Genomic DNA, 27,240 nt, shown 5'->3' with positions numbered 1-27,240 from the left:
ATCCTCCTATTTAGTCCAGCCTAACCACAGGACAATTTACAATGATTGATTAACCTGCCGACCCGTACGCCTTTGGAAGGTGGCAAGAAAGCAGAGTGCCCGGAGGAAACCCACAGGGTCGGGGAGAGAGCATACAAACCCCTCATAGGCAACAGTGGGAATTGAACCCAGGTCCCCTGTAATATAAAGTGTTGTGCTAACCACTACGCTACCATGCTGCCCCAGTCAACTGGCTATTTGTATTTATAACAACTTTGTCTAGCCCCTAATAGTTTGAAGACACATGGGATTTTAATTCAATATATGCAGTAAGTGGTATAATTGAAAATAAACAGTTTCACCAAATACACCGTCACATTAACTCACTGATCCAAAAATAAACACAGTATTTTCAATCCACTAATGTTTACTTCAACACAGAGCTTCACCTTTGTCCTGGCCTCAAATTCCTTTGGATTGGCACTTGAATGGCACTGTGCAGGACCCACAGATCCATATGCTACAGCACTACAAGTTCCAAGCTCAGCTGGCAATAACTTCGGTTAGCCAGTTCTAGTTGTGCACAGATAACCAGGGCTGTAAGGTCTTACCACTTGCCCACTACTGCATTTCAAAGCCACAATATTAAGAAATCAAACAATAAATGAGCATGCTATCTCTGTATTGCAATAACACTCAATAACACCATAAAATGACTGCCAGTCACAGTTTGATGTCTCCAGTTAAAAGCAACAAAATACTCCCTGCTAAATTGAAGGAAATCCAAGGAAATAGTTAATTTGCCTGGATTAGTGTTAATTCTCTGCCTGCTTAGCAAAACCCTAGTCAAGTGCTTAAGCTTTATTTCAGAAGTTCATTACAGGCCACATCCGGTTTTGAGGTTGCTGTTTTTTTGCATAATCTTCAAACTAATTAAATCATTTCTTTCTGATAGGTCATTAGATTCATTCATATGTGAACACTGTTTCATTGGTTTGAAAGTTATGCAGAAAAAAAACATTCCTTTGTCTTTTCCACTTTTCCATATTTTGAAACAGCTGTAGCAGGTGAGCTCATTGTGCAGAAATAGCCAGAAAGTTTATTAAAATAACAGTCCAAGATGTAAAAGGCTGCCAATTTGGCATTAGCAAAGTTATTTTCAGAGATGACTCTTGTATAACTTTTGGATATTTTAGTAACTCCTGCCAAGAATGGAATAATGTTTCTTAGCATTTACAGGATTGTGTCTGGAGAGTACAATCATTTGATTATATTTAACAGAAATTACGTTTGATCAGTCTGCCAATCCTCAGGCATTTATTTCATTTTCTTCAATGAATTCTTTCAATAAAATAATGAGTCATCTACTTGGGGAATATTATGGTGGTGTTGTGGTTAGTACAGCACTTTACAGTACCAGAGACCCAGGTTCACTTCCTGCCGCTGCCTGTAAGGAGTTTGTACGTTCTCCCCGTGACCACGTGGGTTTCCTCCAGGTGCTCTGGTTTCCTCCCACAGCCCAAAGATGTATCAGTTAGTAGGTTAATTTGTCATTGTAAATTGTCCCTTGATTAGGCTAGGGTTAAATAGGTGGGTTGCTGGGCGGTATGGCATGAATAAATAAATCAATCTCAATAAATAAATTAATGAATTAAAATAATATAGATTAGAGGCCATCTTAATCTGCATTCTGAGTCAATTAGAATCCTATATTCTGCTTTTAGCAAGACTGAAAGGATTGCATAGGTAAGGATGGCTCTTTACAAGATACAGAAATGAGTTGTGCTACTGACATGAATACGTGAAACTGCCTAAATTAGGATCTGGTCTCCACGCAGAAACAATGTCAGGGCAGATCCAGCTAAAGCTGACTAAACATTCTCTCGTGCATAACTTTTATCCTTTTTAATTGCTATTATGCCAACAGTTCTCTGGACCCCGCACATTCATGAAAAGATTCAAAGTACCTTTATTATCAAAGTATGACTTTTAGCTATACAGATGAAAAGGAGGGGTCTGTTGCGGGGACTGGGGTTGCTGCTTAAAATGTATATTTACTTTTACTGATATTTACAGAAGTTGTTAGCCCATTCAGCGCTGAAGCAGAGTTTCCACACTATGTTATCTCTGTAGGGTTCTATAAGATGAAGCTAACAATGGAATATCTTGATTGAAGGCAAACATTGACACAGTAACAATGAGAATCTGGTAAAGCAACTAGCAAGGTCGCACCACACTGCTCTCTCACATTTGTACCGCTATCAGGGAAAGACAAAAGTCGGCCACTGCACCAGATGAGTTGATCAGATAATGCAGACTAATTAACTAGGCCACACAATTTGCCTTAATGGTATCTTTCTTTTTTTGTAATGTATTTTTTATTGAAGTTCATCATCAAACAAACATTTCCATAAGATGTATTTCAGACATTGTACATATATATCATATAATCATATATATCACAAATCTCCACAAAGTATATATCTGGGGGTATACGCTTATAGAGAAGAGTGGAAAGAAAAAACAAGCAAAAGAAAAGAACTATGTACAAGTAAGGAGTGATTCTTTTTACAACAGATTCATTGATTTGTGAGAATAAAATCAGGCCTATGAGGCATTCTGTAGTTAAACTATTTTTCCCAGTATGAATCAAATTGTTCCAGCTTATGATTAACAGATGCTGTTATCTTCTCCATTTTGTAAATGTCCATTGTAATTTCCATCCATGTATTTAAAGTTGGGCTGTCCTGTGATAACCATTTCCTAGTAAGAGTCTTTTTACCAGCCACCAACAGTATATTCATTAAATATTTATCTCTTTTCAACCATTCTTGAGGTATATCCAAAATATATGGTCTTACTCTCTAAGGGTATTTCATATTTAAAGATGCCTCGTAGGGCATTGTGTATCCCCCTCCAATAGTTTTTGATAACAGTGCAGTCCCAAAAAATATAATGATTTGCATTTTGATTTCCACAATTTCTCCAGCAAACAGGGAGGTTACTATAATAATGGGATTTCTGAGAGGGTGTAATAAAATATCTTATCAAGTTTTTCCATCCAAACTCCCTCCATTTCTGTGAACCGGTACACTTCCATTGATACCTCCATATTGTTGTCCATTCTTCCTCAGATATAATTATCCCTCTTTCCTTTTCCCATCTTGTTTTAATGTATGAAGTTGAATGTGTTTTAAGATTTGACAACCCCTTATACATGCTTGAAATGATTCTACTACCATTATCTGAATTATATGCGTTTCTAAAGAGCTCTATCAAGCATGTACTTGCCTTGGTTACATTTTTAAGCATCTTATTAACATAATGTCGCATCTGTAAGTACCGATAGAAATCTTGTTTCTCGAAAAAGTGTTTCTCTTTAAGCATTTCAAAACTGAACAGTATTCCTTCTTTCATTATGTTGCAAAGAACTGTTGTTATTCCTTTAGCTGTCCAGTCCTTAAATCTAGCATTCAATTTATTTGGTGTAAAATCCGAGTCATATGCACACCATTTAAGAATTGCAATTGCAAATCTAGAATTTAATGGTTTTCTTTCAACATAAATAATCAAAAAAGATTCTTGATCACAGCAGAGAGAATTGGGATCAGAATCAAGTTTAATATCACCAGCATATGTCGTGAAATTTGTTAACTTTGTGGCAGCAGTTCAATGCAATACATGATAATAAATATCATGTATGCAATACATGATAATAAATATGTATGCAATACATGACTATATATATCTCTATGTATATATAAATGTTAAATTAAATAAGTAGTGCAAAGATAAAAATAAAAATGTAGTGAGGTCATGTTCACGGGTTCAATGTCCATTTAGAAGCAGAGGGGAAGCTGTTCCTGAATTTTGTGTGTGTGTGTCTGTCTGCCTTTAGGCTCCTGTATCTCCTTCCTGATAGTAGCAATAAGAAGAGGGCATGTCCTGGGTGGTGGGGTTGTTAACGATGGATGCCACCTTTTTGAGGCACTGCTCAAAATTATGAAATATTCCTTAGAATAAGAGGACATTCCAGTTCAGAGGAAGGGAAAAGCTGGATGATTAATACAAGAAGCAACAAGCTATCTTCTGGAGGAACTCAGTGGACCGAACAGCAACTGGGACAGGACAGAAGTTGGTGTCAAACCGTGATGCAGGTTTTTGAGCCAATGCGTTGACAATTCCTTTCCTTCTACAGATGTTACCCGACCTGCTGAATTCCTCCAGCAGATTGTTATGCTGGATTCCAATATCTGCAGCCTCTTGTCTCTCCTGTTGAATGCAAAGTGGTCACCAAACAATCAGATAGGGAATTCAGAAGGAATTTTTTTATCCAGTCAGTAGGGAGAATGTGGAACATTCCTCCACATGAAGTGGATTTGGCAAATTGTATGGATACATTGAAGGGATAAATCACAAATGGGAGAAGGGAATGGAGGGTTATTCTGGAGTTAAATGAGAAAGGATGGGAGATCTTCAAAGGAGAATACATCAGTTTCTATGCTGTAGTTCAAAGTAAAGATGCCTCTGGGCTGCTCAAAACAAAACTACGAATGCTAATGTATCTTAAAGTGGTGTCATCTGTGTTCTTTCGTAGCCGAGGCCTTGGGCTTGGATCATATGGTTCCTGTCCCATACAGGAAGATTGCATGTGACCCTGATGCAGTGGAAATAATAGGGATTCCAGAGGGAATTCCCTTCAAGCGACCTTGTACCTATGGAGTTCCCAAATTGAAACGGATCTTGGAAGCTAGACATAAAGTTCGCTTTGTTATTAAGAGGTAAGCTGACTCCCTAATGTGTTGTAGGCCTAAGAGCCTCTCTGGAATTTGGATTGAAGGGTATTTCACTAGTGGGTGGGTCTTAATAACTCCTTGCCCCACTTTTTTTTAAATACTGGCTATATCCTCTCAAGCTGTCCTTGAGCCTGGTGGTGCATGCTTGATCCAAAACAGTGACTGTCTACTTCCCTTCATAGAAGCTGCCTGACCCACTGAGTTCCTCTAGCACCTTTGTGTGTTGCTCTGTTCCCAGTCCATTCACAATTCTTCCTGTAAATCTGGTTTAAATAATAGATCCATTTGGAATTGTGTTTGTTTAGCGCCCAACGGAGAGTATTTTGCTCTGATACCAGTCCATTAACACCAACATCATGATGATGGTCATCTTCCTTGGATTAACTCATATAGAAGGTGTTGGTTAGCAGACTGTTCAGTTGCGGGTGTTATTGCGTCCGAGTTTAATCCACCGTCATATATTGTTCTGAAGATCTAGCTACTTGTTCTGTGCTCTGTACCCTTGAAAACTCTCAAAGGAAGATGGTGGTTTGCCACCAAGTTTCAAATCCACACTGGAGAAGCAGCAAAAACCTGCATTTTGTGCTCACATCGGCACAGCTCCTGATGTCAATTCAATCAAGTGAAATTCGAGAGCTTTTTTTATCCTGCGCGTATGCAACCTCTCGTGCTGGTTACAGAGGAATCTGAGCTCACAGAGTTCCCGCCAAATGCCCCAACTCAGATTATTGGATTATATTGAAAGAGAAACTTCTGCAACTGATCAGGTTTAGTTTCTTGTGTATAAATTTAATAGAAGATTTAATACACGGAATAGAAATCAGACATTTGGAGTACTGTAGACTGTTTTTAAGGTGTTTCTTTTGCACTCATTCCAACTATGCTGTGCTAGGTAACCCAATCTAATCACTATTTTCACTGATAGACTTTGGAACTGAATTGGTTTATTATTGCCACGCGTACCAAAATAAGAGTGGAAAAGTTGTCTTGCATACTGTTCATACAGATCAGATCATTACATTGAGGTAGGTGAAAGTAAAGCTATAATTGCGGAATGAAGTGTGACAGCTACAGAGAAAGTACAATGAAAATATAAGGTGCAAGATAATAACGAGGTAGATTGTTAGCATCAGAATCAGGTCTATTATCACCAGCATGTCTTGTGAAATTTGTTAACTTACCAGCAGCACTTCAATGCAATATATAATATAGAAGAAGAAAATAATAAAAATTAATTAATAAATTACAGTTTCATATACAGTATTGAATAGATTTAAAATCGTGCAAAAACAGAAATAATACATATTTAAAAAGTGTTCACAGGTTCAATGTCCATTTAGGAATTGGAGGGCAGAGGGGAAGAAGCTGTTCCTGAATTGCTGAGTGTGTGTCTTCAGGCTCCTGTACCTCCTACCTGACGGTAACAGTGAGAAAAGGGCATGCCCTGGGTGCTAGAGGTCCTTAATAATGGACGCTGCCTTTCTGAGACACCGCTATTTGAAGATGTCCTGGGTAATTTCATAGGCTGGTGCCAAAGATGGAGTGGACTAAATTTACAACCCTCTACAGCTTCTTTTGGTCCCATGCTGTAACCCACCCCCCACCTCCCCATACTAGACGGTGATGCAGCCTGTCAGAATGCTCTCCACGGTACATCTGTAGGCGTTTTTGAGTGTTTTTGTTGACATACCAAATCTCTTCAAACTTCTAATGAAGTATGGTCACTGTCTTGCCTTCTTTATAGCTGTATCGATATGTTGGGACAAGGTTACGTCTCCTGTGAGGTCAAGAGTCCAATTTATCATACTAGGAAGCTATTTAATAGTCTTATAACAGGGGAGAAGCTGCCCTTGAGCCTGGTGATAAATGCTTTCAGGCTTTTGTATTTTCTGCCCTTTCACCTCCAGGAATAATTTACATTAATTCAATACATTTGGCAAAGCTCAGGTCATTTAATCTGCTGTCTACATTTACTCAATTTAAAGAGATAAATACCAAATAAAATTAGATCGGAGAGCAGAAGCATTAGAGAGTTCTTGGAATATTTGAGTGTGAGAGGGAAGGTCAGTGATCGATACCAAAGACTGCAGCACGGTAGCAGGTTCTCCCTCGCCATCTGCTTCTCACTCTCTTATCATGCGACTGATTGCCAAGCATCAAACTTCAGAAAAGTTTTAGTCACGAAATCTGAAGGTATGTGTAATTGAAGTTCTTACGTTTATTAGGAAAGCTCATACTGTTTTATTTTTTTTCCCCCATTTCCCCTAGGATGTTTGATGAACGAGTTTTGACGGGTAAGCTGAAGAATTTTAAAGAACAACATTATCACCTGGTAGTAAATTCAGGCAGAACCTGGTGGGTGTTGGGATTTCTGTTAAGATCCTAAAAGATGCTGTTAAAATACACCTGATCAGTGGGAAAACATAGAGATTATTCTCTTCACTGTGATTTTAGCTTGCTGAATTTGGTGGGACTTTTATACTAAAGTCACCAGTTAAGTTCCCTCTAAATGTATTATGGGTGTGAATGCTCGTGTTGTTCTTGGATGCCTCTCTCAGTTAAGAAGTCATGACCTTTTGGTTGGGCGAAATGATTGTAAATTTCTTTTGAAGCTCGGATTTTTGTAAAACGTAGATACAATCTCGTGGTGTAAAGCAGAACCGACCAAATTGTACACCCATGAGGCAGAACTGTCAAGATGTTCTGATGCTTGAGTTGATGGCTGATGCACTTGGATTTCAGCATCACTTAGTGTACAGGATTGTTTGGAAGGAAAAATGCAGCCACGTACCACTTCGATAATTGTAGTTTTAGTACATACAAATGCGTAATCCTTTAGAATGGCAGTAAAGGTTAACAAGGCTCTGAAATAGGCCTTGGCGTTGGAGTGTGCAGAGTTCTGTTTAATCACATTAGAACAATTAGCACTTGGAAAGGTACAGATACCTTCACAAGGATGGACGCAGAATCAAGAGACATAATACATGGGAGCAGAATTAGGCCATTTGGCCCATCAGGTTTTCGCCACCATTTCATCACGGCTGATCTATTTCGCTCTCAATCCCATTCTCCTGTCTTCTCCCCATAACCTTTCCAGCCCTGACTAATCAAGAACCTCTCAACCTCCACCATAAATACACCCTATGTCTTGGCCTCCGCAGCCCTCTGTGGCAATAAATTCCACAGATTTACCACCCTCTGGCTAAAAAAATAACACCCTTCTCATTCCATTCTAAATGGATGTCCCTCTATTCTGAGCTTAAGCTCTCTGATCCTAGACTCCCCCACTATAGGAACCATCATCTCCACATCCACTGCAGCTAGGCCTTTCAACATTCGACAGGTTTCAATGAGATTCCCCATCATTCTTCTAAATTCTAGTGAGTACAGGCCCAGAGCCTTCAAAATCTCCTCACATGACAAGCCTTTTCCTGGAATCATTTCCGTGAACCGACTTGGAACTCTCTCCAAAGTCAGCACATCCTTTCTTAGATAAGGGGTCCAAAACTGCTCACAATACTCCAAGTCTGGCCTCCCCAGTACCTTAATAGTCATCAGGAAGACCGCTTCAGTGCTCTTTGAGAATTCAGAAGCGGATGGGCATGCTGCCGGAGAGCTTTACAATTTATGGTGGTATTTTCTAAAAGTAGAAGCAGAGAAGTTGCCTGCATTTGTGGACGGAGCCAAAACCATCTGGAATTAGTTCGTTCTAATTAACTAATTATGTTAATTAGGAAGTAACAGAACAAAAACTTGAATTCCAGAGGAATAGCTTTGTTCAGCAAGATGTGGAACAGAGACAAAGTTGAAGCAGATCTTAAGGAGAAAGGTTAAGTGCAGTGGATGCATAAAATGTCTGTGGGAATGGCCAATGCCTGTGCTTGTGTAGATCAAACAGAAGCCCTTCATGTGCATCTCATGGTACTTAAAAGGATTGTGGCTGCTACATCAGACCAGCCCTGTATATGCAATTGTTTATCATTTAAATAGAGAAGTCAGCAATGCTCATATATCTTTCCAAACAGCCGTCCTGTGCAGTTGTCACAGGTAGGCACTGAGGACGAAACATCAGTGTACCACAATTGCTTGCAAAGTAACTGGAATAACTCCTCAGCATTTCATTGCTCTTGGGTGGTGATATGTCGTGAATGGGGAAGATACAACAATGTAAAACTGCAGGCCTTTTGTACACTGAGAGGAGGTGGCATTTTGTGTGTGTGTGTGTGTGTGTTACACATCCTCTTTTTTTTGTCGTCTTCCAGTTTTCACCCTCCACCCCATTCACGTCTCTTAATTCTTTTGTTCAATTATAAGCCTTCAAGCTCTTCCTGAGAAGGAAGTTTAAGGTAAATAACCTTTCTCTTTGTTGTAGGGACAAAATACATACGGGAAGGTTCCAAGCAAGAAGGCCACTCCCCTTTGGATGAGGAGTCCCACAGAGTGATGGCAATAGACATGAACCCCACCAACCACATCTGCCGGTAGGAAATACCTTCATCTGCCATTAAAGCAGTAGGCCTGGCATTTATATTGTGTGTTATTCACAGCCTCAGAATATCGCCTTGGTGTAATGTGGTAAACAGTTTCAACACAGTATGTCCCCGTAGGCAGAAATGTAATTGTGTCTCTTTAGAGATGATAGGAAAATAGTAGGAGATCTGTTTACATATTATGACTCAGAATCTGGCCATTCAGTCCTTTAGACCTATTCTAATTCCTAGCAGAGCAATTGTCTCTGCCCCATTCTTCCTGTGACCCAGCAATTTACTGCACATGCCTATCATCTCTTTTTAATTCCTTAAGGGATATTTAAAGTTTTCATTACTCCAGTGCACTGTGCACATGGCAATAAACTTGACTTTGACTCATAATGGCTGATTCATCTGGCAGCATGTCTTTGGGATTCAGGAGCAAATTGGAGCACCCAGCGTGATCAAGATGACAGTGCATAAACTCCACAATCTGAGGTTAGAATCAAACTCAGATTGCTGGAAGCAACAATTGAGACCCCTGACTTTAAATAGTGTTGTGGAATTTATCCTGGGTGTGGAGAACTTGTACACATAAGTTACAATCATTTGGTTGCAATCTTAACAACCACGCCCAGTCACAAATCAAATCCATGACAATGCTTTCCCCTGAAGGGTCTGGGCCTGAACGTTGACTATTTACTCTTTTCCATAGCTGCTGCCTGACCTGCTGAGTTCCTCCAGCATTTTGTGTATGTTGGCTGGATTTCCAACATCTGCAGGTTTCTTCTTGTTGGCAAATAGCTTTTAGAACCGTTTTCAAAGGACTGGCATGGAAGTTTTGCACTTGCTGAATAGGGTTTGAAGTGGTTGGTTGCCATGGCAGCATAGTGGTCGGTGTGACACCCTTACAGCTCGGGGCGTTAGAGTTTGATGTTCAATTCCAACGTCATCTCGAAGGAGTCTGTACGTACTCCCCGCAGAAAGCTTGCGTTTTCTCCGGATGCTCCAGAATCCAAAGGCATACCAGTTAGTAAGTTAATCTATCATTGGAAATTGTCCCATGACCATGCCAGGGTTAAATCAGGAGTTGGTGGGTGGCACGGCTGTAAGGGTGCTGTATCTCTGAATAAAAAATAAATAAATAAAAGTGGAAAAGAATGTTAATTATACCAAAAATTTTAAGGAAATAGTGGAGGTTTGTCAGAGAGGAAATCCAATAATCTTAGATATTCTTCATATACACTTGGCAAATTGGCTTTCAAGTATGATGTTAATAACAAGTTTATGGAATGCAGTTCAGACTATTTCCCTGGAGCAATATATTGCAAAACAAACCAGGAAGCAGTATTTTATAAATGTAATTAATAAGTGACTTCATAGTAAAGAACCTTCTAGGAAAAGTGAACATAACATTACAGCATTTACATTCAGCTTAAAGGTGACAAGTGTAAGTTTGAAATCAGTCTTAAATTTAAATGAAATCTGTTACATAAGTACGTAAGAGGGAACTTTTGACGGAAGTAGTTCGGGCGATTGGGTTTGAAATGGGATTGTAGAAGAGCAAAGAAATATTTAATTCTCAATGAAAATCCATACTATCAAGAAAGAAAGTGATCCATCAGTGGCTAACTGTTCATGATAAGGATATATTTATTTGAAGGGGAAGCCTGCATATTGGGATGGTGTTAGAAATGAGCAGACTTTTAATAAAAATTTAATAGAGAAAGAAAATGAAGTCTGAAGATAAACTATCAAGAAACAGTGAAACAAATTGCATAAGTTTGTACATGGGTTTAAATAGGGGGAAAATAGCAAAGGGAAACATAGGTCACTGAGGACTGCAGAAAGGGAAACTAATGAGGAATAAAATGGAAGTGTAATATCTGTCTCTACAGTGGAAAGCACAAGTAAACCAAATGTAATACTCATCAGGGGGCAAAAGTGGGTGAGGAACTTAAACCATTTGATTTCAGTGGAACAAAATTCTCTGCCAATTACAGTGACTAAAGGTTGACAAATCCCCTCGACCAATGGCCTGTATCCTAGGGTTCCGAAAGATGGAATTGTAGGGAGTGTATGGAATTGTAGGAACAACATCAGTGGATGTTGTCTATATGGACTCCAGCAGTAAGGCCTTTGACAAGGTTCCGCATGGAAGGTTAGTTAGGAAGGTTCAATCGTTAGGTATTAATATTGAAGTAGTAAAATGGATTCAACAGTGGCTGAATGGGAGATGCCAGAGAGTAGTGGTGGATAACTGTTTGTCAGGTTGGAGTCCGGTGACTAGCGGTGTGCCTCAGGGATCTGTACTGGGTCCAATGTTGTCTTGTCATATACATTAATGATCTGGATGATGGGGTGGTAAATTGGATTAGTAAGTATGCAGATGATACTAAGGTAGATGGCATTGTGCATAATGAAGTAGGTTTTCAAAGTTTGCAGAGAGATTTAGGCCAGTTAGAAGAGTGGGCTGAACGATGGCAGGTGGAGTTTAACGCTGATAAGTATGAGGTGCTACATTTTGGTAGGAATAATCCAAATAGGACATACATGGTAAATGGTAGAGCATTGAAGAATGCAGTAGAACAGAGTGATCTAGGAATAATGGTGCATAGTTCCCTGAAGGTGGAATCTCATGTGGATAGGGTGGTGAAGAAAGCTTTTGGTAAGCTGGCCTTTATAAATCAGAGCATTGAGGATAGGAGTTGGGATGTAATGTTAAAATTGTAGAAGGCATTGGTAAGGCCAAATTTGGAGTATTGTGTACAGTTCTGGTCACCAAATTATAGGAAAGATGTCAACAAAATAGAGAGAGTACAGAGATTTACTAGAATGTTACCTAAGTTACAGGGAAAGATTGAACAAGTTAGGTCTTGACGTGGATAGGCTTTTTCCATTGAGAGTAGGGGAGATTCAAACAAGAGGACATGAGTTGAGAGTTAGGGGGCAAAAGTTTAAGGATAACACGAAAGGGAATTTCTTTACTCAGAGAGTGGTAGCTGTGTGGAACGAGCTTCCAGTAGAAGTGGTAGAGGCAGGTTCAGTATTGTCATTTAAAGTAAAATTGGATAGGTATATGGACAGGAAAGGAATGGAGGGTCATGGGCTGAGTGTGGGTCAGTGGGACTAGGTAAGAGTAAGCGTTCGGCACGGACTAGAAGGGCCGAGGTGGCCTGTTTCCGTGCTGTAATTGTTATATGGTTATATATGGAGTAGTGATTGTATTTGGTTATAATCCTTCAAAATTATCTAGTTCTGGAAAGTTCCCAACAAAGGACTGGAACATAGTGAATGCAACACAACTATTGAAGGGAAGAAAAAGGGAAAAGTAGGGAACTGCAGGACAGGTGTTTAACATCTGCCAATAAGAAATGATGGGATCTGTTACAACAGGCAGTTTATTTTCATGAAAGCCATGATACTTAATAAATTTGTTTGAGGATACAGCTGGATGAATGGATAATAGTAGAACTAGAGAATGTAATATCTGAATTTCCAGAAGATGTTGGATGTAGTGCCATATGAAAGATTACTGTACAAGATACAGTAAGAACTCTTGCAGTATCAGTGACGTATCAGCAAAGCAGTGGGATTAATGAACTGACAGAAAACAACGAAGATGAAGGGCTTCTTTTTGGGTTGGGAACATTGGAGATCGATGCTGAGAGTGTAGGAATTTGCAATTTTTTTTTATTTAAGAGGAGTTTCGAGTTCAGGTTTAATTATTATTCAGCCATACATGAATACACTCAAATCCTGCATAATGCCTCCCTGCATAGCACTGATTTGTTACAATGCGGTTATTCAACTCTCTATTGAAATTTATAAAAATGACAAAAGTTCATTCTAAAGGACACTTGAAACTTCTCTAGAGTGGTTGCCATTACAGTAAGCATTCAATCAGCCAATGAGAGCGCTTTACACACTCTCTGAGCCACTCGCAACCAATCACATATTAGTTCACACTCTGCCCCCCCCCCCCCAACGTATGTAAGCATTCTTGCCTCCTCATCAATTTATTCCATTCTTTTTGCCCATAATGTCTGGAAAACAGCCTGCAACTTCCAGCGAGGGTGGTACATCTAAGATGCCTGGGGAAAGCATTATCATGGATGTGAAACTGCAAGTGATATGGCGTTTTTGGAAGCTGGTGAGCGTCAGGTTTGAAATTGGCTACATCAACAATCAGAACAATTATTTAAAAAAATGCAGACAAGATAAAAGCTTCTGCAACAACAACCTCAAAGTTATCTTCAACGAAGGTGACTCGTTCAAGGAGCCATTTGCTTCAAAAACTGGAAAATCGACTAAATATACGGGAGGATGACCAAGCACAATGAAACATGACCCTAAACCAGCTGAGAATAATGGAAAAGGCAAGAAGCATCCTCAATCATATTCAAGAACAAGAAATGTCGGTAACATTCACAGCCAGCGGAGTTTGATTTGGTAGGTTTAAACAACGCAGTAACCTCCGTAGCACATGTATCTCTGGTGAAGCAGCTAGTGCGGACAGCAAGAGCGTTAATAACGAAGAGCTCTGAGAATTGGCAGAGCAGCGCATCCTGGTCAATCTGAGGACATAGATGGAGAAGAGCAAGAAAACCTCACCACAAAATTCCTCGGCACTAGCATCACCACGATCATACAAATCATGGACCAGTTCATCGATAATGACCCTGACTGGGAGCAAAGCAAAAGGCAAAGAGAGGAGTTCTCAACATGATTTCCTGCCACCGAGAACTCCTTCATGAGAGGAAACTTAAGAAAAAAACAGTCAAATCTCGACCTGAAGAAGAAGCCAAGGTTAGAGGGGGACCCACAGCCTGGTCTCTCCTCTGTGATGTAACCAGCGCCCTCTTCCCTCTGCTGCTGCTGTGATGTATTGTTACTCCACTGACGTACAGATTTAGGCCTATTTGCATGTTTATTACTCCACGATTTACTGTGAATACATAAAATGATACATCATATATCTCGGTTTTGAATTTTTTTTATCAGGCACACTTGTCTGCTTACATAGTTATAATGACCCTGGGTAGCGCAGATTTACATAGCACTCCACTTCCAAGGAATACATAGCATGCTTTCTCAATGTTATGTGAGGTCCAAGTGTATAGCCAATTAAAGTAGAGTTGCTCCGGGGCCAGGGTGCGAAACGCATTATCCACAGCACACGGTACATAGCACAAACTGCACAAATAGTTGCAATAGCAGAAAAACACATACAGTCGGCCCTCCTTATCCACGAGGGATTGGTTCCGGGACCCCTCACGGATACCAAAATTCGCGGATGCTCAAGTCCCTTATTCAACATGTCTCAATGCAATTGATGTTAGGTCCCAGCAGAACCCCAGACCTTATTTAACCTGACTCAGTTCAGTGGACATTAGGACCCAGCGGTAGAACTCTGAATCCACAGTGTTTCTGTTCACGAAAATACACATGATCATGATTGAAAATAAAGTGGAAATAATAAAGCGATCGGAAAGAGGTGAAACGTCATCGGCCATTGGAGGAGCGTTAGGCTACGTCGGTCAACGATCGGAACAATTTTAAAGGATAAAGTGAGAAAGGCTGTGCCCCAATGAAAGCTACAATTATTACTAAGCAACGCAGTGGTTTAGTTATTGGGTTTTGGGTTTTTGATCCTCACATCAACCCAGCACGGTGTAGAGCGCACTTGGAAGTGGTCTGTCACTGGATTGAACTCGGGAACTTCCTGAGCCCGGTGCTGTAACATATGTTAAGTGTTTTATATGCATAGAAAGGTAAAATATATACTATATACTAAGACAAATGTTTGACTAACTGACGTTAAATAATACCGGATGTACCTGTTTCGACTTACTTAGTAAGAGAATTTCCGATTTTTTTCTATCCCGATCCACGATAACCCATGCACATCCTCCTGTATACTTTAAATCATCTCTAGATTACTTATAATACCTAATACAATGTAAATGCTATGTAAAATAGTTGTTATACTGCATTGTTAAGGGAATAATGACAAGAAAAAAATGTCTGTACATCCTTGAACAACAAGTGCTGGAAGAGCATTTACGGGTTTTCGTGATTCGCAGTTGGTTGAATTCACGCATGTGGAATTTGTGGATAAGGAGGGCCGACTGTAGTCACAAACATGTAACTCAAGTCCTCAAGTGGCATGGCCTGTAGAGAGTGCATGGGATGTTGTCTTGGTTCAGCTTGTTCTTCCACCAAGTGAACACTAGACGGCGGCACTGAGCAAACACTGGAGAGCGTCACTGAGCGAACACTGGAGGGCAGCACTGAGCGAACACTGGAGGGCAGCGCCAACAGGAGGGACCAAACCACTCCCAGATCAGATTCCCGTGCACCCAGCAGTGGCCTCTGCTGTCTCCCACACTGCCTCTGGCATCTCCTCCCCAGGGCAGCTGCAACAGGCAGCCCCACGGCATGACGTCCACAACTTAGGCAACTCCACTGTCGGCCTCACTAGTGAACCAGTGGACTGGACTCGCAGTATTCTACATTATCGACGTCCAGCAGGGTCTTGTGATCACAAGAAAAACATCCAAGATTATTAACCTTATCAGAATTGTCTGAAGACCTAGGCCTAATATCCACCTCTTCCATCTCACACCTCCTCTTCAAAAATCACCACCCTGGACCGTCAGACATGTCTGTAAAACAGGAGTTAATAAAATATAAAGACTGGTGAGTCTATTCAATGCTCAGAAAACACAGTTCTTGCTCCTCATCAGCCTCCTCCCCTCCATGCAATACAGCACTCACCAATTATCAACGGCCTCCCCTATCTCAACACCAAAAACTGAGATTAGGCTCAACCAAGTAAACACAGTCCTACTGTGCAGTACCATCCTGGGCTGAGAGACCTTTAACAAAATTGCTAATGGGTCTGGTCAATGACTGCCCACCACTATGAGCGTTAGCATCATGTCACATGTTCGAGAAAACTTTTTTTTTTATTGATGATCTCTCACGAACAGCAAGTGACCTCTCATGGAACCCTAGTTGAGAAACCCTGGTTTAAATTGTCTAAGACTTCAAATGGTGGTGTTCCAAGAATTAATGTTCCAAGCTGAAGATTCAAGATTCCAAAACTTTATTGTCATTCTAACCGTACATCAGCTCTGCAGGGCAGAATGAGACGGTGTTTCCCAGGAGCGGTGCAATCATAACATAACAAACACAATACTAAATAATAAACATAACAATAAATTGTAAAACACAACAGCCACATGTCAGTTAAAAACAAGTTATAAGTGTTCAGTGCAAGTTAAAAGTGTCCAAAGCAGAGTCAGGTAGAGCAGCTATTTAGCAGTCTGACTGCCTGTGGGAGGAAGCTGTTTAGAAGCCTTGTGGTTTTAGTTTTGATGCTCCTGTAACGTTTACCTGATGGCAGAAGAACAAACAGTTCATGGAGAGGGTGTGAGGGGTCTTTAATGATGTACCATGTCTTCTGGAGGCATCGACTCTGAAAGAGGTCTTGGACAGAAAGTAGGGAGACCCCAATAACCTTCTCTGCTCCCCTAACCACCCTCTGCAAGGCTTTTTTGTCGGCAGCACTGCAGCTGGAGTACCAGGTTGTGATGCAAAAGGTCAGCACACTCTCAACCACACCTCTGTAGAATGTAGTTAAGATGCTAGTGGGGAGTGATGCTTGTTTAAGCTTCTTCAGAAAGTGCAATCTCTGCTGGACTCATTTCACAATCCCAGTGGTGTTCCTGGACCAGGGTTCCAGGGTTCTGATGTTTCAGAGGTGATAGAGGCAAAGGGATGAAGGGTGGGGGGATGGCATTGCTAGTCAGGGAAAATGTTACAGCAGTGCTCAGGCAGGGCAGATTAGAGGGCTTGTCTACCAAGGCCATATGGGTGGACTTGAGAAACAGGAAAGGTATGACCACATTAATGGGGTTGTATTATAGACCACCCAATAGTCAGCAAGAATTGGAGGAGCAAATCTGCAGAAAGGTAGCAGACAACTACAGGAAACATAAAGTTGTGATAGTAGGGGATTTTAATTTTCCACACATTGATTGGGACTCCTATACTGTTTGAGGTCTAGAGGGGTTAGAGTTTGTAAAATGTGTTCAGGAAAGTTTTCTAAATCAATATATAGAGGTACCAACCAGAGAGGATGCAATATTAAATCTCCTATTAGGAAATGAGTTAGGACAGGTGACAGAAGTGTGTGTAGGGGAACACTTTCGTTCCAGTGATCATAACAGGATTAGTTTCAACTTGATCATTGATAAAGATAGATCTGGTCCTCAGGTAGAGGTTCTAAACTGGAAAAAAGGCCAAATTTGAAGAAATGAGAAAGGATCTAAAAAGCGTTGATTGGGACAGGTTGTTCTCTGGCAAGGATGTCGTTGGTAAGTGGGAGGCCTTCAAAGGAGAAATCTTGAGAGTGCAGAGTTTGTATGTTCCTGTCAGGATTAAAGGCAAAATGAATAAGAATAAGGAACCTTGGTTCTCTGGGGATATTGGAACTCTGATAAAGAAGAAGAGAGAGATGTATGACATGTATAGGAAACAGGGAGCAAATAAGGTACTTGAGTATAAAAAGTGCAAAGAAGTACTTAAGAAAGAAATCAGGAGGGCTAAAAGAAGACATGGTGGCTTTGGCAGTCAAGGTGAAGGATAATCCAAAGAGTTTCTACAGGTATATTAAGGACAAAAGGATAGTAAGGGATAAAATTAGTCCTCTTGAAGCTCAGAGTGGTCGGCTATGTATGGAACCAAAAGAAATGGGGGAGATCTTAAATGGGTTTTTTGCATCTATATTTACTAAGGAAACTGACATGGAGTCAATGGAAATAAGGCAAACAACAGTGGGGTCATGGAATCTATACAGATTGAAGAGGAGGAGGTGCTTGCTATCTTGAGGCAAATCAGAGTAGATAGATCCCCAGTACCTGACAGGGTATTCCCTCAGACCTTGAAGGAGACTAGTGTTGAAATTGCAGGGGCCCTGGCAAATGTTTAAAATGTCGGTATCTATGTGTGAGGTGCTGGAGGATTGGAGGATAGCTCATGTTGTTCCGTTGTTCAAAAAAGCCTCTAAAAGTAATCCAGGAAATTATAGGCCAGTAAGTTTGACGTCGGTAGTAGGTAAATTATTGGAAGGAGTACTAAGAGATAGGACCTTCAAGTATTTAGATAGACAGGGACTTATTAGGGAGAGTCAACACGGCTTTGTGCGTGGTAGGTCATGTTTAACAAATTTATTAGAGTTTTTCCAAGGAGGTTACAAGGAAAGTGGATGAAGAGAAGGCAGTGGATGTTTTCTACTAGCAGCTAGCTTGACTCTTCTGTCCTGGGCCAGTCTTTCAGTTTTTCAAGGAGTAGCCCATCGAAGGTCCTTCCTCTCCAAGAGTCGAGGACTTTGGAGCTTCTGTTGACATTTCTGTAGCTCTTGGCTTTTATGGGATGGGGTTGCTATCCCCATACCCAACTGTAACTTCTTGTGCAGTTGAGCTTGGCAGAGTGGCTGGTTGAGCCAATACTCTTGAAGTGACATAACAAATTAATATTATGTAACAAAATTACCTGATTTACACAGCTGCAAATCGTTGTTTGCCATCACTATTGAATACTTCCAGCAGTTGTCTATCAACACTAAATACAGATACTGTTCATTTACTCTTTCAAATCTTTATTCTACCCTGCATTATAAAGTACTAAATTTTGAAATGTTTCCTTCTCCTATCAGGTCTATGAAGATAAAAGAAAGTGAAACAGGTGAGGCAGTGTTTGATTTCTGAACTACAGCTACTTTGAAAGTTGCATGCCCTATCCACCTGTTGTACAGCTTCCCCACCTCTAACTTATTGTATTCCAGACTGCTTTATTCCTTTGATTGTGTACTGAGGATTCTGGGGCTCAGAAAGTACATAAAGGCTTTAGTGCTGGGTTTACATCCAACAAAGTCCCACTCAGTTTCTCCACAGACACTTGCTATATATTTGTGGTGGTGTCTTGATTCGTGAAATCGGAAAGGACCTCCTTTATTTTATAAGGCTTTTTCTCATATTCAAAGTAGATAGATGACAAAATTGTGCACTCTGCTTTATTTTAAGTTGTTTTCTAAATAATTAATACTTTTAGTGATCTTAGCCAGTAAGTTACTGTTGCTGATGTTCTACGAATGGCCAACTCTTAACTTCATTTTCAGGTGCATTAATAATGAACAGGGAATTGGATATAGTAACATCACTCTTCATCAGTCCTAATGAAGGTTCTTGGCCTGAAACGTTGACTGTTTATTCTTTTCCATAGATGCTGCCTGGCCTGCTGAGTTCCTCCAGCATTTTGTGTGTTTTGCTTTGGATTTCCGGCATCTGCAGATTTTCTTGTGTTTATGACAGTAACGTCACTGGTCATGTTCATGCTGGATAAATTGAGCCAAGAGTCTGTTTCAATGCTGTATGTGACTGAGAGAAATGATGTTCCAAGTTTTATCTACAACATTCTCTCCTAATCCACTGTGTCCGTAGGCAACTAGTAGACATGTAGGAAGCTAACTATTCATTTCTTGAATTTTTTCTCCCTCCCTTGGGCTCCCTGCCTTAATGCATCCTCCCAGTTGGGGTCAAACAGTGAGATGAAACTGCGATCAGGAAGACACCTCATGATGCAGGATAGAATCCTGCACCATCTATCTCTTCAAGGCCGATCTCTTTAATGTGAACCCTGTCCCCAATTTGTAGAGACTTAGTAGATCATTGATTCTTCTCTGAATGAGAACTGCTTCATCATTCTCTCTATTTGCAGGCACTTCCCTTGATCTATCAACTTTGAAAAAAGTAAAAACAGAGCCAGAAGATGCGGAAATAATTCAAATCACTGTTCAAGGTAAAAAGAATGTAGTTCTGGGCTCATTGGTTGTAAATTATTGAGTACACTGTAGATGGTGAAATATTAAAAAATAGTTGTTTTGATTTTACACTGGAATAATCTTGTAAAAGTGAGGGGGAGACTCTGTGACATTAACCAGATTCCTGCACCTTTAACAGTTGTATCACCCACATTTCTGGCTTTGTTCTTGTCCTCTCCCCTCTTATGTTCCTTCCTGCTTTCAAAACCATTGACTCAAAAAGCATTGATGAAAAGATGAAAGATGCTTGGACAAGCCGGCTATCTCATGCACATATCACCAAATGCTGGGGAAGCAGAATGTTAAATGATTGCAATTAGAATAGTGTGTCCAGATCTTGAAAAAGAAGTCAAGGTTGTATAAAGTATACCAAGACTTTGAACCTATTTAAGCTAAGGGAGATAATAAATTTATCAAAAGCTTTGATAATTAAATACAGCCAAGGTTCCCTAGGTTTTTGTGTCATCTGTGAACACCAAAACCTAGGCAACCTTCTTTGTTTTTAACCATCAAAGCATTTGATAAATTTAAAGATTTCCCTTAGTTGAACTAGGGAAGCTGGGCTCAAATTCCAGCTCAGGTGATTGACACTAGCAGCATTGCTTTTACCTGAGGTTTATGTACAAAGATGGAAAATTTTCCATCAAAACATCTTTGTTTGTGAAAGAAGCATAAGGTAAATCAGCTGTGACTACTTCCACCAAGATACCAAATCAGTACCAACAAGGCTTAATCTTTCTTTGAGAAAGATTTCATTTCATGGAGTTTTACCTCATGGAATAACCAACCAGAATCAATTATGGAGAAGAGTTTAAACTAGCTATAAGCAAAAAAAAAGGCAAGAGAAAATATCTCGGTGGAAAGTTGAGTCGGGACCCAGCACGGGCCAAAGTTTTATTTGGTCATTATTAGCAAAACTGGTATTTGCTGGGTTTTGTAGAAACAAAAAGAGTTAATTGCATTTGAGTTCCATATAGCTGGATTGGTAAAAATGGAAGATCTGCTTCCCTAGGGAACCAGTTTAATTTTTACAAGAGTCTTCTAACTTTGCATGGGCATTATCATCATACAGCTTTTCTTATTTATTTTAACTGGCTTGTTTATCCCAACTGTCATAGGATTTGAACATATCGTTGGACATCAGTCCAGGATTCTGGATTGAACATCTATAACTTTCCATTTTGCTCTCAAAGCCACTGTGCCAATCATATTCTATAAATACCTAACTGAATGTGAATCTCTCTCTGAGCTATACCAGAGCCCTGCCCACAGGCTCTCTGTTTTTTACACGATAATAGCAGAGCAGCAGCATAAAGGCTGCTACTATTAAAGAGAAATCCCACGTTTATTCCTGCCACACAGGAATTTGTAATTCTGTAACTGTCCATGGGAAAATACTGTAGCAGTATCAGATTGGGCCCAGCTTTACTCAACTGCAGAATATCTTTGTCTGGTCCCTAAGGAGTGTTGGAAAGTGGCAGAATTAATGGCTTTGTGGCCTAGTGTGCGGATGATAGATAGTTGGAGGAGCAGGTAGTGTTGAAGAAGCAGGAAGTCTGCAAAAGGACTTGGACAGATTTGGAGAATGGGTAAAGAAGTGGCAGATGGGATGCAGCTTAGGGAAGTGTAGGGCCATGTCCTTTGATAGAAATAATAGGCTATTTGCAAAACAATAAGCAAATTTAGAAATAGTAGGTACACAAGAACTTGGGAGTTCTAGTGCAGGATTCCCTGGAGATTAACTTGCAGAGTTGCTAGTAAGGAAGGCAACTGCAGTATTGGAATTCATTTTGAGAGGATTAGAATCTAAAAGCAAGAATGTAATGCTGAGGCTTTATAAGGTGTTGATCAGATCACGTTTGAGGTATTATAAGCAGTTTTAGGCCCTAAATCCTAGGGAAGGATATGCTAACATTTTAGAGGGTCCAGAGGAGATTTATGTGAATGATCCTGGCCTATGAATATGAAAGGGTTAACACGTAAAAAGTATTTGATGGCTTTGGGCCTGTACTCACTGAAGTTTAGAAGAATGAGGGCGGATCTCATTGAAACCTACCAAAAATTGAAATAGAGTGGAGGTGGAGCGAATGTTTTCAATAGTGGAAAGTCTAAGACCAAATGGCACAGCCTTAGAATAGAAGAATGTCCCTTTGGAACAGAGATGTGAAGGAATTCAATTAGCCAGAGGGTGGAGAATCTGTGAAATTCATTAGTACAGATGGATGTGGTGGTCAATTCATTGGGTATGTTGATAGGTTCTTGATTAATAGAGCGTCAAAGGTTATGGGGAGAAGGCAGGAGAATGTGGTTGAGAGGGAAAGATAAATCAGCCATGACTGAACAGACATGATGGGCCGATTGGTCTAATTCTGCTCTTATATCTTGTGGTGGCACAATGCTCCCCAGTTTCTCCTGGATCAGGGCCAGTGACGCAGTTACTCAGCAAGTGTGAAGCTTTAATTTTTGCCCTAGATCTGATACCATACAAATTGAAATGCTTGGAGTGAACAGTGCTGGGGGGAGGGGATTAAACGTTCCTGGGCATCCATGTGACCAAAGGTGAAAGATCACCATTTGGGAAGGGCCTTTTCCCTCTCACTAATTCACTGACTCTCTTCATCTGACAGATGCAAATACATCCTTGGATGATCTCAGTGAAAATCTCTCAGATAAGTCAAGCAGTGATGAGCCTGACATCCTGGTGGGATCTCCCTCTGGTACGTGTTCTTCATAACTTGGTCATGCAGTAGAGAAATTGATGATATGTAACCCCTATCCACCTCTGACCCTTCCTGATGACTGATGACCACAGTTGAGGAGGTGCAGGAAAGCCATGTGAGGGAACATACCAACTTCCATCGCATCCATCAGGGTCCAGTCCGTATGCGAATGTGTGCAGCAGGTACTGTTTGACCCCAGCAGTAGTCCACACTCTGTGTGCTGTCCAAGCCTCAGATCACAGCACGAAGCTGTCCCACTGCTCCCCCCCCCCAACCCAGCCTATTGCCCCTATATAGCCCCTCTACACTGACCGATGGGATGATTCCGTGCTGTGGGAGCATCAGCAGGGGAATGAGGTTTACTAAGAAGTGGTGAGGGCTAGAGTACACATCGAGTTCCCAGCACAGCCAGGGCGGTTGTCGGTTTAAGAGTAGAGAGGGGTAAGTGCCTTGCATGTTCACACACAGGAGGCAACGTGCACGGTAATAAATTGTCACCCTGTGAAGTGGTGTCAGTGTACAGAACCATTGAGTTGTTCTGGACGTGTTAGTTGTGCTTTATCGAGAAATCTGAAGCCAAAGAGGAAGTCTGAATGAATAGAGAGGAGCTCCCCGCACACACTGCCCCAGTGCTACCACTCGTTTTGTGTGAGAGTCCTGTGCATCTTTACATGAGTACATGTACTGCATAGACTGAGCTCTGCTCAAACTGATCATTGTTAATGTTTACTCTTGACTTGAATGTGTACTGCTAAATATTACCAACAAAGTAAAATGGTGTGCTGCTTTTCTCCCTCCCTAACCCCTCCCGTCCTTAGATTCTGTACAGGATGACGTTTCTAACCACAAGGACCAACATGTGGTGATGGAAGGTCAGTGGTTTGCTGTCAAATGTACAAAAAAAAACGGCAGGTGGTACAAAGCCCTCAAAGTGACCTTTATGATTCTATATGGGGATAGCAGCACAATAACGTTAGAGAATTCAATTGACTGGTAGCTGAGAATGAAGTGAATGTGCCATGGACCAGTTTTACCGGGGGGGCCTAGTTGACCCAAATTGTGGGAAGGGATCTACCCATGGATATTAAAGAGTCATAGAAAAGTACAGCACAGAAACAGGCCATTCAGCCCATCTAGCCCATACTGAACTATTTAAGTTGCAGACTCCCATTGAACTGCTTCGGGACCATAGCCTTCCATACTCCTACCATTCATGTACCTTTCCAAACTTCTCTCAGTTGTTGAAATCAAGCTCGTGTATACCACTTGCACTGGCAGCTCGTTCCACGCTTTCATCACCCTCTAAGTGAAAAAAATTTCTTCTCGTGTTTCTCCTAAGTTTTTAAACTTATTAATCTTACCTCTGAACTCTAGTTGTAGACCCACTCAACTTCAGTGGAAAAAAACCTGCTTGCATTTATCCTATCTATATCCCTCATAATTTTGTATACCTCTATCAAATCTCCTCTCAAGTCTTCTACATTCCAAGGAATAAAGTGCTAACCTGTTCAATCTTTCCTTACAAGGAACATCCTCCAGTCCCGGCAACATCCTTGTCAATTTTCTCTGAACTCCTTGAACCTTAGGTAGGTTTTCCTGTAGGTAGGTGACCAAAACTGCACACAATACAAATCGGGCCTCACCGAAGTCTTGTACAATCTCAATGAAGGATCATTGAATGGATTGGAGGAAGGAAACTTTCAAAGTCATTAATGAAAGATATCAGGAAGAGGATCTAATGAGGTGAGGATCTATCAATGAGTACCAGGCATTAGAAAGAAAAAATATTGATTTTTGTATTTCTTTTTTTGTGACCTTGAAATGAATGTTGCCCACATACAGCAATGAGGCAGTGGCCAAAGGTCTTGTTGATGTTGCTTGAGGGAGAAACATTTGTCACGTTAATAGGAAGCCACTTTCATTTTTAGAATAATTCTGTGGGATTATTCTGAAAGTAACCAAAGAGGGCTGAAGGGATCAGTTTCATCTACAACATTGGAAATGCTTAGAGGATTGTATTCCATCAGCATTGCACTGAGCTCTCCACTCAGCTTTGTGTTCCCATAGAGGGCTGAGTTCCTCAATTGATAACTAGGAAGAAGTAAGTGGGATAAAAGTGGAAGATCAGTGGGCATTTAGTGAAAGGTAAGGAGGGGTATTTGATAGTTAACTTTTCCATGGTGATTTTGACTAGTACTAAAGTCCCTGGGTAAAAGTCTTTATAATAGTCAGCGGGATCATTGTGTATTGTCATATGATGCTTATCAGTGACCACGTGACTCTACTCCTGATGCTGTTTCCTTTCAGAAGAGTGGAAGATTGTACAACTGAGGAAACAAGTGGAGAATCTTTTCAACAGAAAGTACGGTGAGTTGATAATGAATTAGAATATTTATCTCACACACATACACTCTCACATGCACACACACACACACTCTAACATTGTGTGCAGTTTTTCGGTAGATGTCTCCTGCGCATGCGCAGTAGGAGGAGATTCGCCAAAATATCCATTTCAATGTGGACAGAGATATTTTTAAAAATGCCTAGTGTGGACGCCTATCGTTTTTACGTGAAACCGGCATTTTCAAAATTATCCGGTCTAATGTGAACATAGCCTTAAAGAAACATTATGACTGTACTAGAATGGAAGGTAATTGTATCACTGTGATGCCTCTGGAACAGATGATGACATCACTGCCCTGTCTTTGGAATGGAAATTGTTGACAAGACTGTCTGTCAGCTCACCAAAGCCTTGGTAACCTCTGTAAATTTCCAGCAATTCTGGAGAAAATCTAGAAAATTGTCCAGTGAGAGCCATATGACAGAACATTAGGACATTTCTGAGCTCATGTGAAGTAAAAAGTCCTGTAAAATTTGACTGAGAGACAGTGCTGGATTTGAGTTATTATGGAATTCCCATCAGGTGGAGGTAATCAGAGAGAAATGTCTGAATTCACCGTGCAAATTACCACTTACATTTCCCTTATTTATCCAAACATGTTGTCATGTCCCACATCTATTTTACACTCAGCTCTATGTCTGACTGCTTCTAATCTGGTTTCTAACCTTGCCACAATACTAAAGGTATCACAATCAAGCTCACAAATGACTATGTCCTATACTGTGGTTTTTTATCACTTCAACTGTTGACAGCCTTTGAACTGATAACCATGTCTTCTATTTCCACTTTGTTCCTGTTCTTGTTTATCAAATGAGGATTGATTGAAGCATATCGAATACACCAGAAGATTCTTATCCATCTGTCACTGTTTATGTGTTGTGTTGATCATCTTATCAGCAGGAACCTATCCATAGGCTTGATTTTATTGCTAGTTTGAGCTGAAAATGTAGTTTGGAAAGGCTACTTCAATCTTCCTTTTTGCCATCGGGGAATTTCAGCTCCACCCTTCGTTAGATGTTAGTCAAACAATAGGACAGTGGTCAGAGGGCCTTCAGTGTGTCTGCAGATTGTGATGCTCCGAGCAGCAGCAGTGAACCGGTTCAAATGCGGTCGAGGTTATTGTGCACAAGTGCAGTGAGACATGGGAAACTTGCAACCCAGAAACTTCGGTATAGGCCACACACAGAATATGAATTGTGCATAAAATTATACAGCAGAATGGGGAAAAAAGGGAATTTGCAAAAATGAAATCTTAGTGCAAAATAAGTATCAAAGACACAATGCAAGACCAGTCCAAGTGGTGATCCATAGTGTTTCGTTGTTGGCTTAATTTCATTTCAGTCTTTGGGCTATGCGGGTCAGTTCAAGAATCTGATGGCTATAGTGAACTAGCTGTTCCTGATCCTTGTGATGTGGGACTTCAGGTCTCTGTGCCTCCTACTTCGTGATAGTAGTGAGAAGAGGGCATGACCCAGATGGTGGGGAATGTTGATGATAGTTCACCTTCTCGAGGCAGCAGCTTCTGTAGATGTTGTCAAAGGTATCATCTCACACAGGGGTGGTGAACCTTCTTGAGGGCATGTGCCCAAACAGGCGATAATCTTCTAAAAATATTTTCGTGCATGCCAGAGTGATTTTGAGCAGAGAGTATCATTGGTTGATGAATTAGTAACAATGGATGAGTCAAATTGCTTATTTATCTGTATTGGACAACAAATGTTTCTGAAGCTGTTGCTTCCTTTTTATGGTTATGATAGACCACTTGAAGTTGAACGCAAATATGATTTCAAACTACTTGTATCACGTAGGAACTTGGAGAAACAAGAAGTTAACTTTTATTGAATATAATAATTTAGTTGCTTAGCAGTGCTGATGCTCTGCAATAGTATAACTAAGGCAAAAATATTTTTCTTGACGACTTTTGTTTATACTCAGTGTCTGAGGCTTCTCAAAGCTTTCAAAATACATTAATTATCAAAGAACGTAT

At 40.6% G+C, this 27,240-nt stretch overlaps 1 protein-coding gene across 7 annotated transcripts in view; it reads left to right on the top strand.

The window, feature by feature from the left end:
* The window catches only part of gtf2ird1 (GTF2I repeat domain containing 1), a 202,936-nt gene that overhangs the window by 107,682 nt on the left and 68,014 nt on the right, over window positions 1-27,240 (top strand). For all 7 annotated transcript variants that reach the window (XR_009512780.1, XM_059973054.1, XM_059973053.1 and 4 more), the window contains 8 exons: window positions 4,577-4,760; window positions 7,044-7,069; window positions 9,148-9,256; window positions 18,969-18,997; window positions 20,030-20,110; window positions 22,760-22,849; window positions 23,671-23,724; window positions 25,160-25,219. Coding sequence is in view for 6 of the 7 variants with exons in the window: in XM_059973054.1 (XP_059829037.1) it covers window positions 4,577-4,760; window positions 7,044-7,069; window positions 9,148-9,256; window positions 18,969-18,997; window positions 20,030-20,110; window positions 22,760-22,849; window positions 23,671-23,724; window positions 25,160-25,219 (633 nt within the window). In the remaining variant the exon portion in view is untranslated. The remainder of the gene's footprint in view (window positions 1-4,576; window positions 4,761-7,043; window positions 7,070-9,147; window positions 9,257-18,968; window positions 18,998-20,029; window positions 20,111-22,759; window positions 22,850-23,670; window positions 23,725-25,159; window positions 25,220-27,240) is intronic.

This window comes from Hypanus sabinus, chromosome 6 (assembly GCF_030144855.1).
Source record: "Hypanus sabinus isolate sHypSab1 chromosome 6, sHypSab1.hap1, whole genome shotgun sequence".
Taxonomy (NCBI): Eukaryota; Metazoa; Chordata; class Chondrichthyes; order Myliobatiformes; family Dasyatidae; genus Hypanus; species Hypanus sabinus.
The sequence above is the reverse complement of the archived record's forward strand: the minus strand, read 5'-3'. Positions and strand labels throughout refer to the sequence as shown.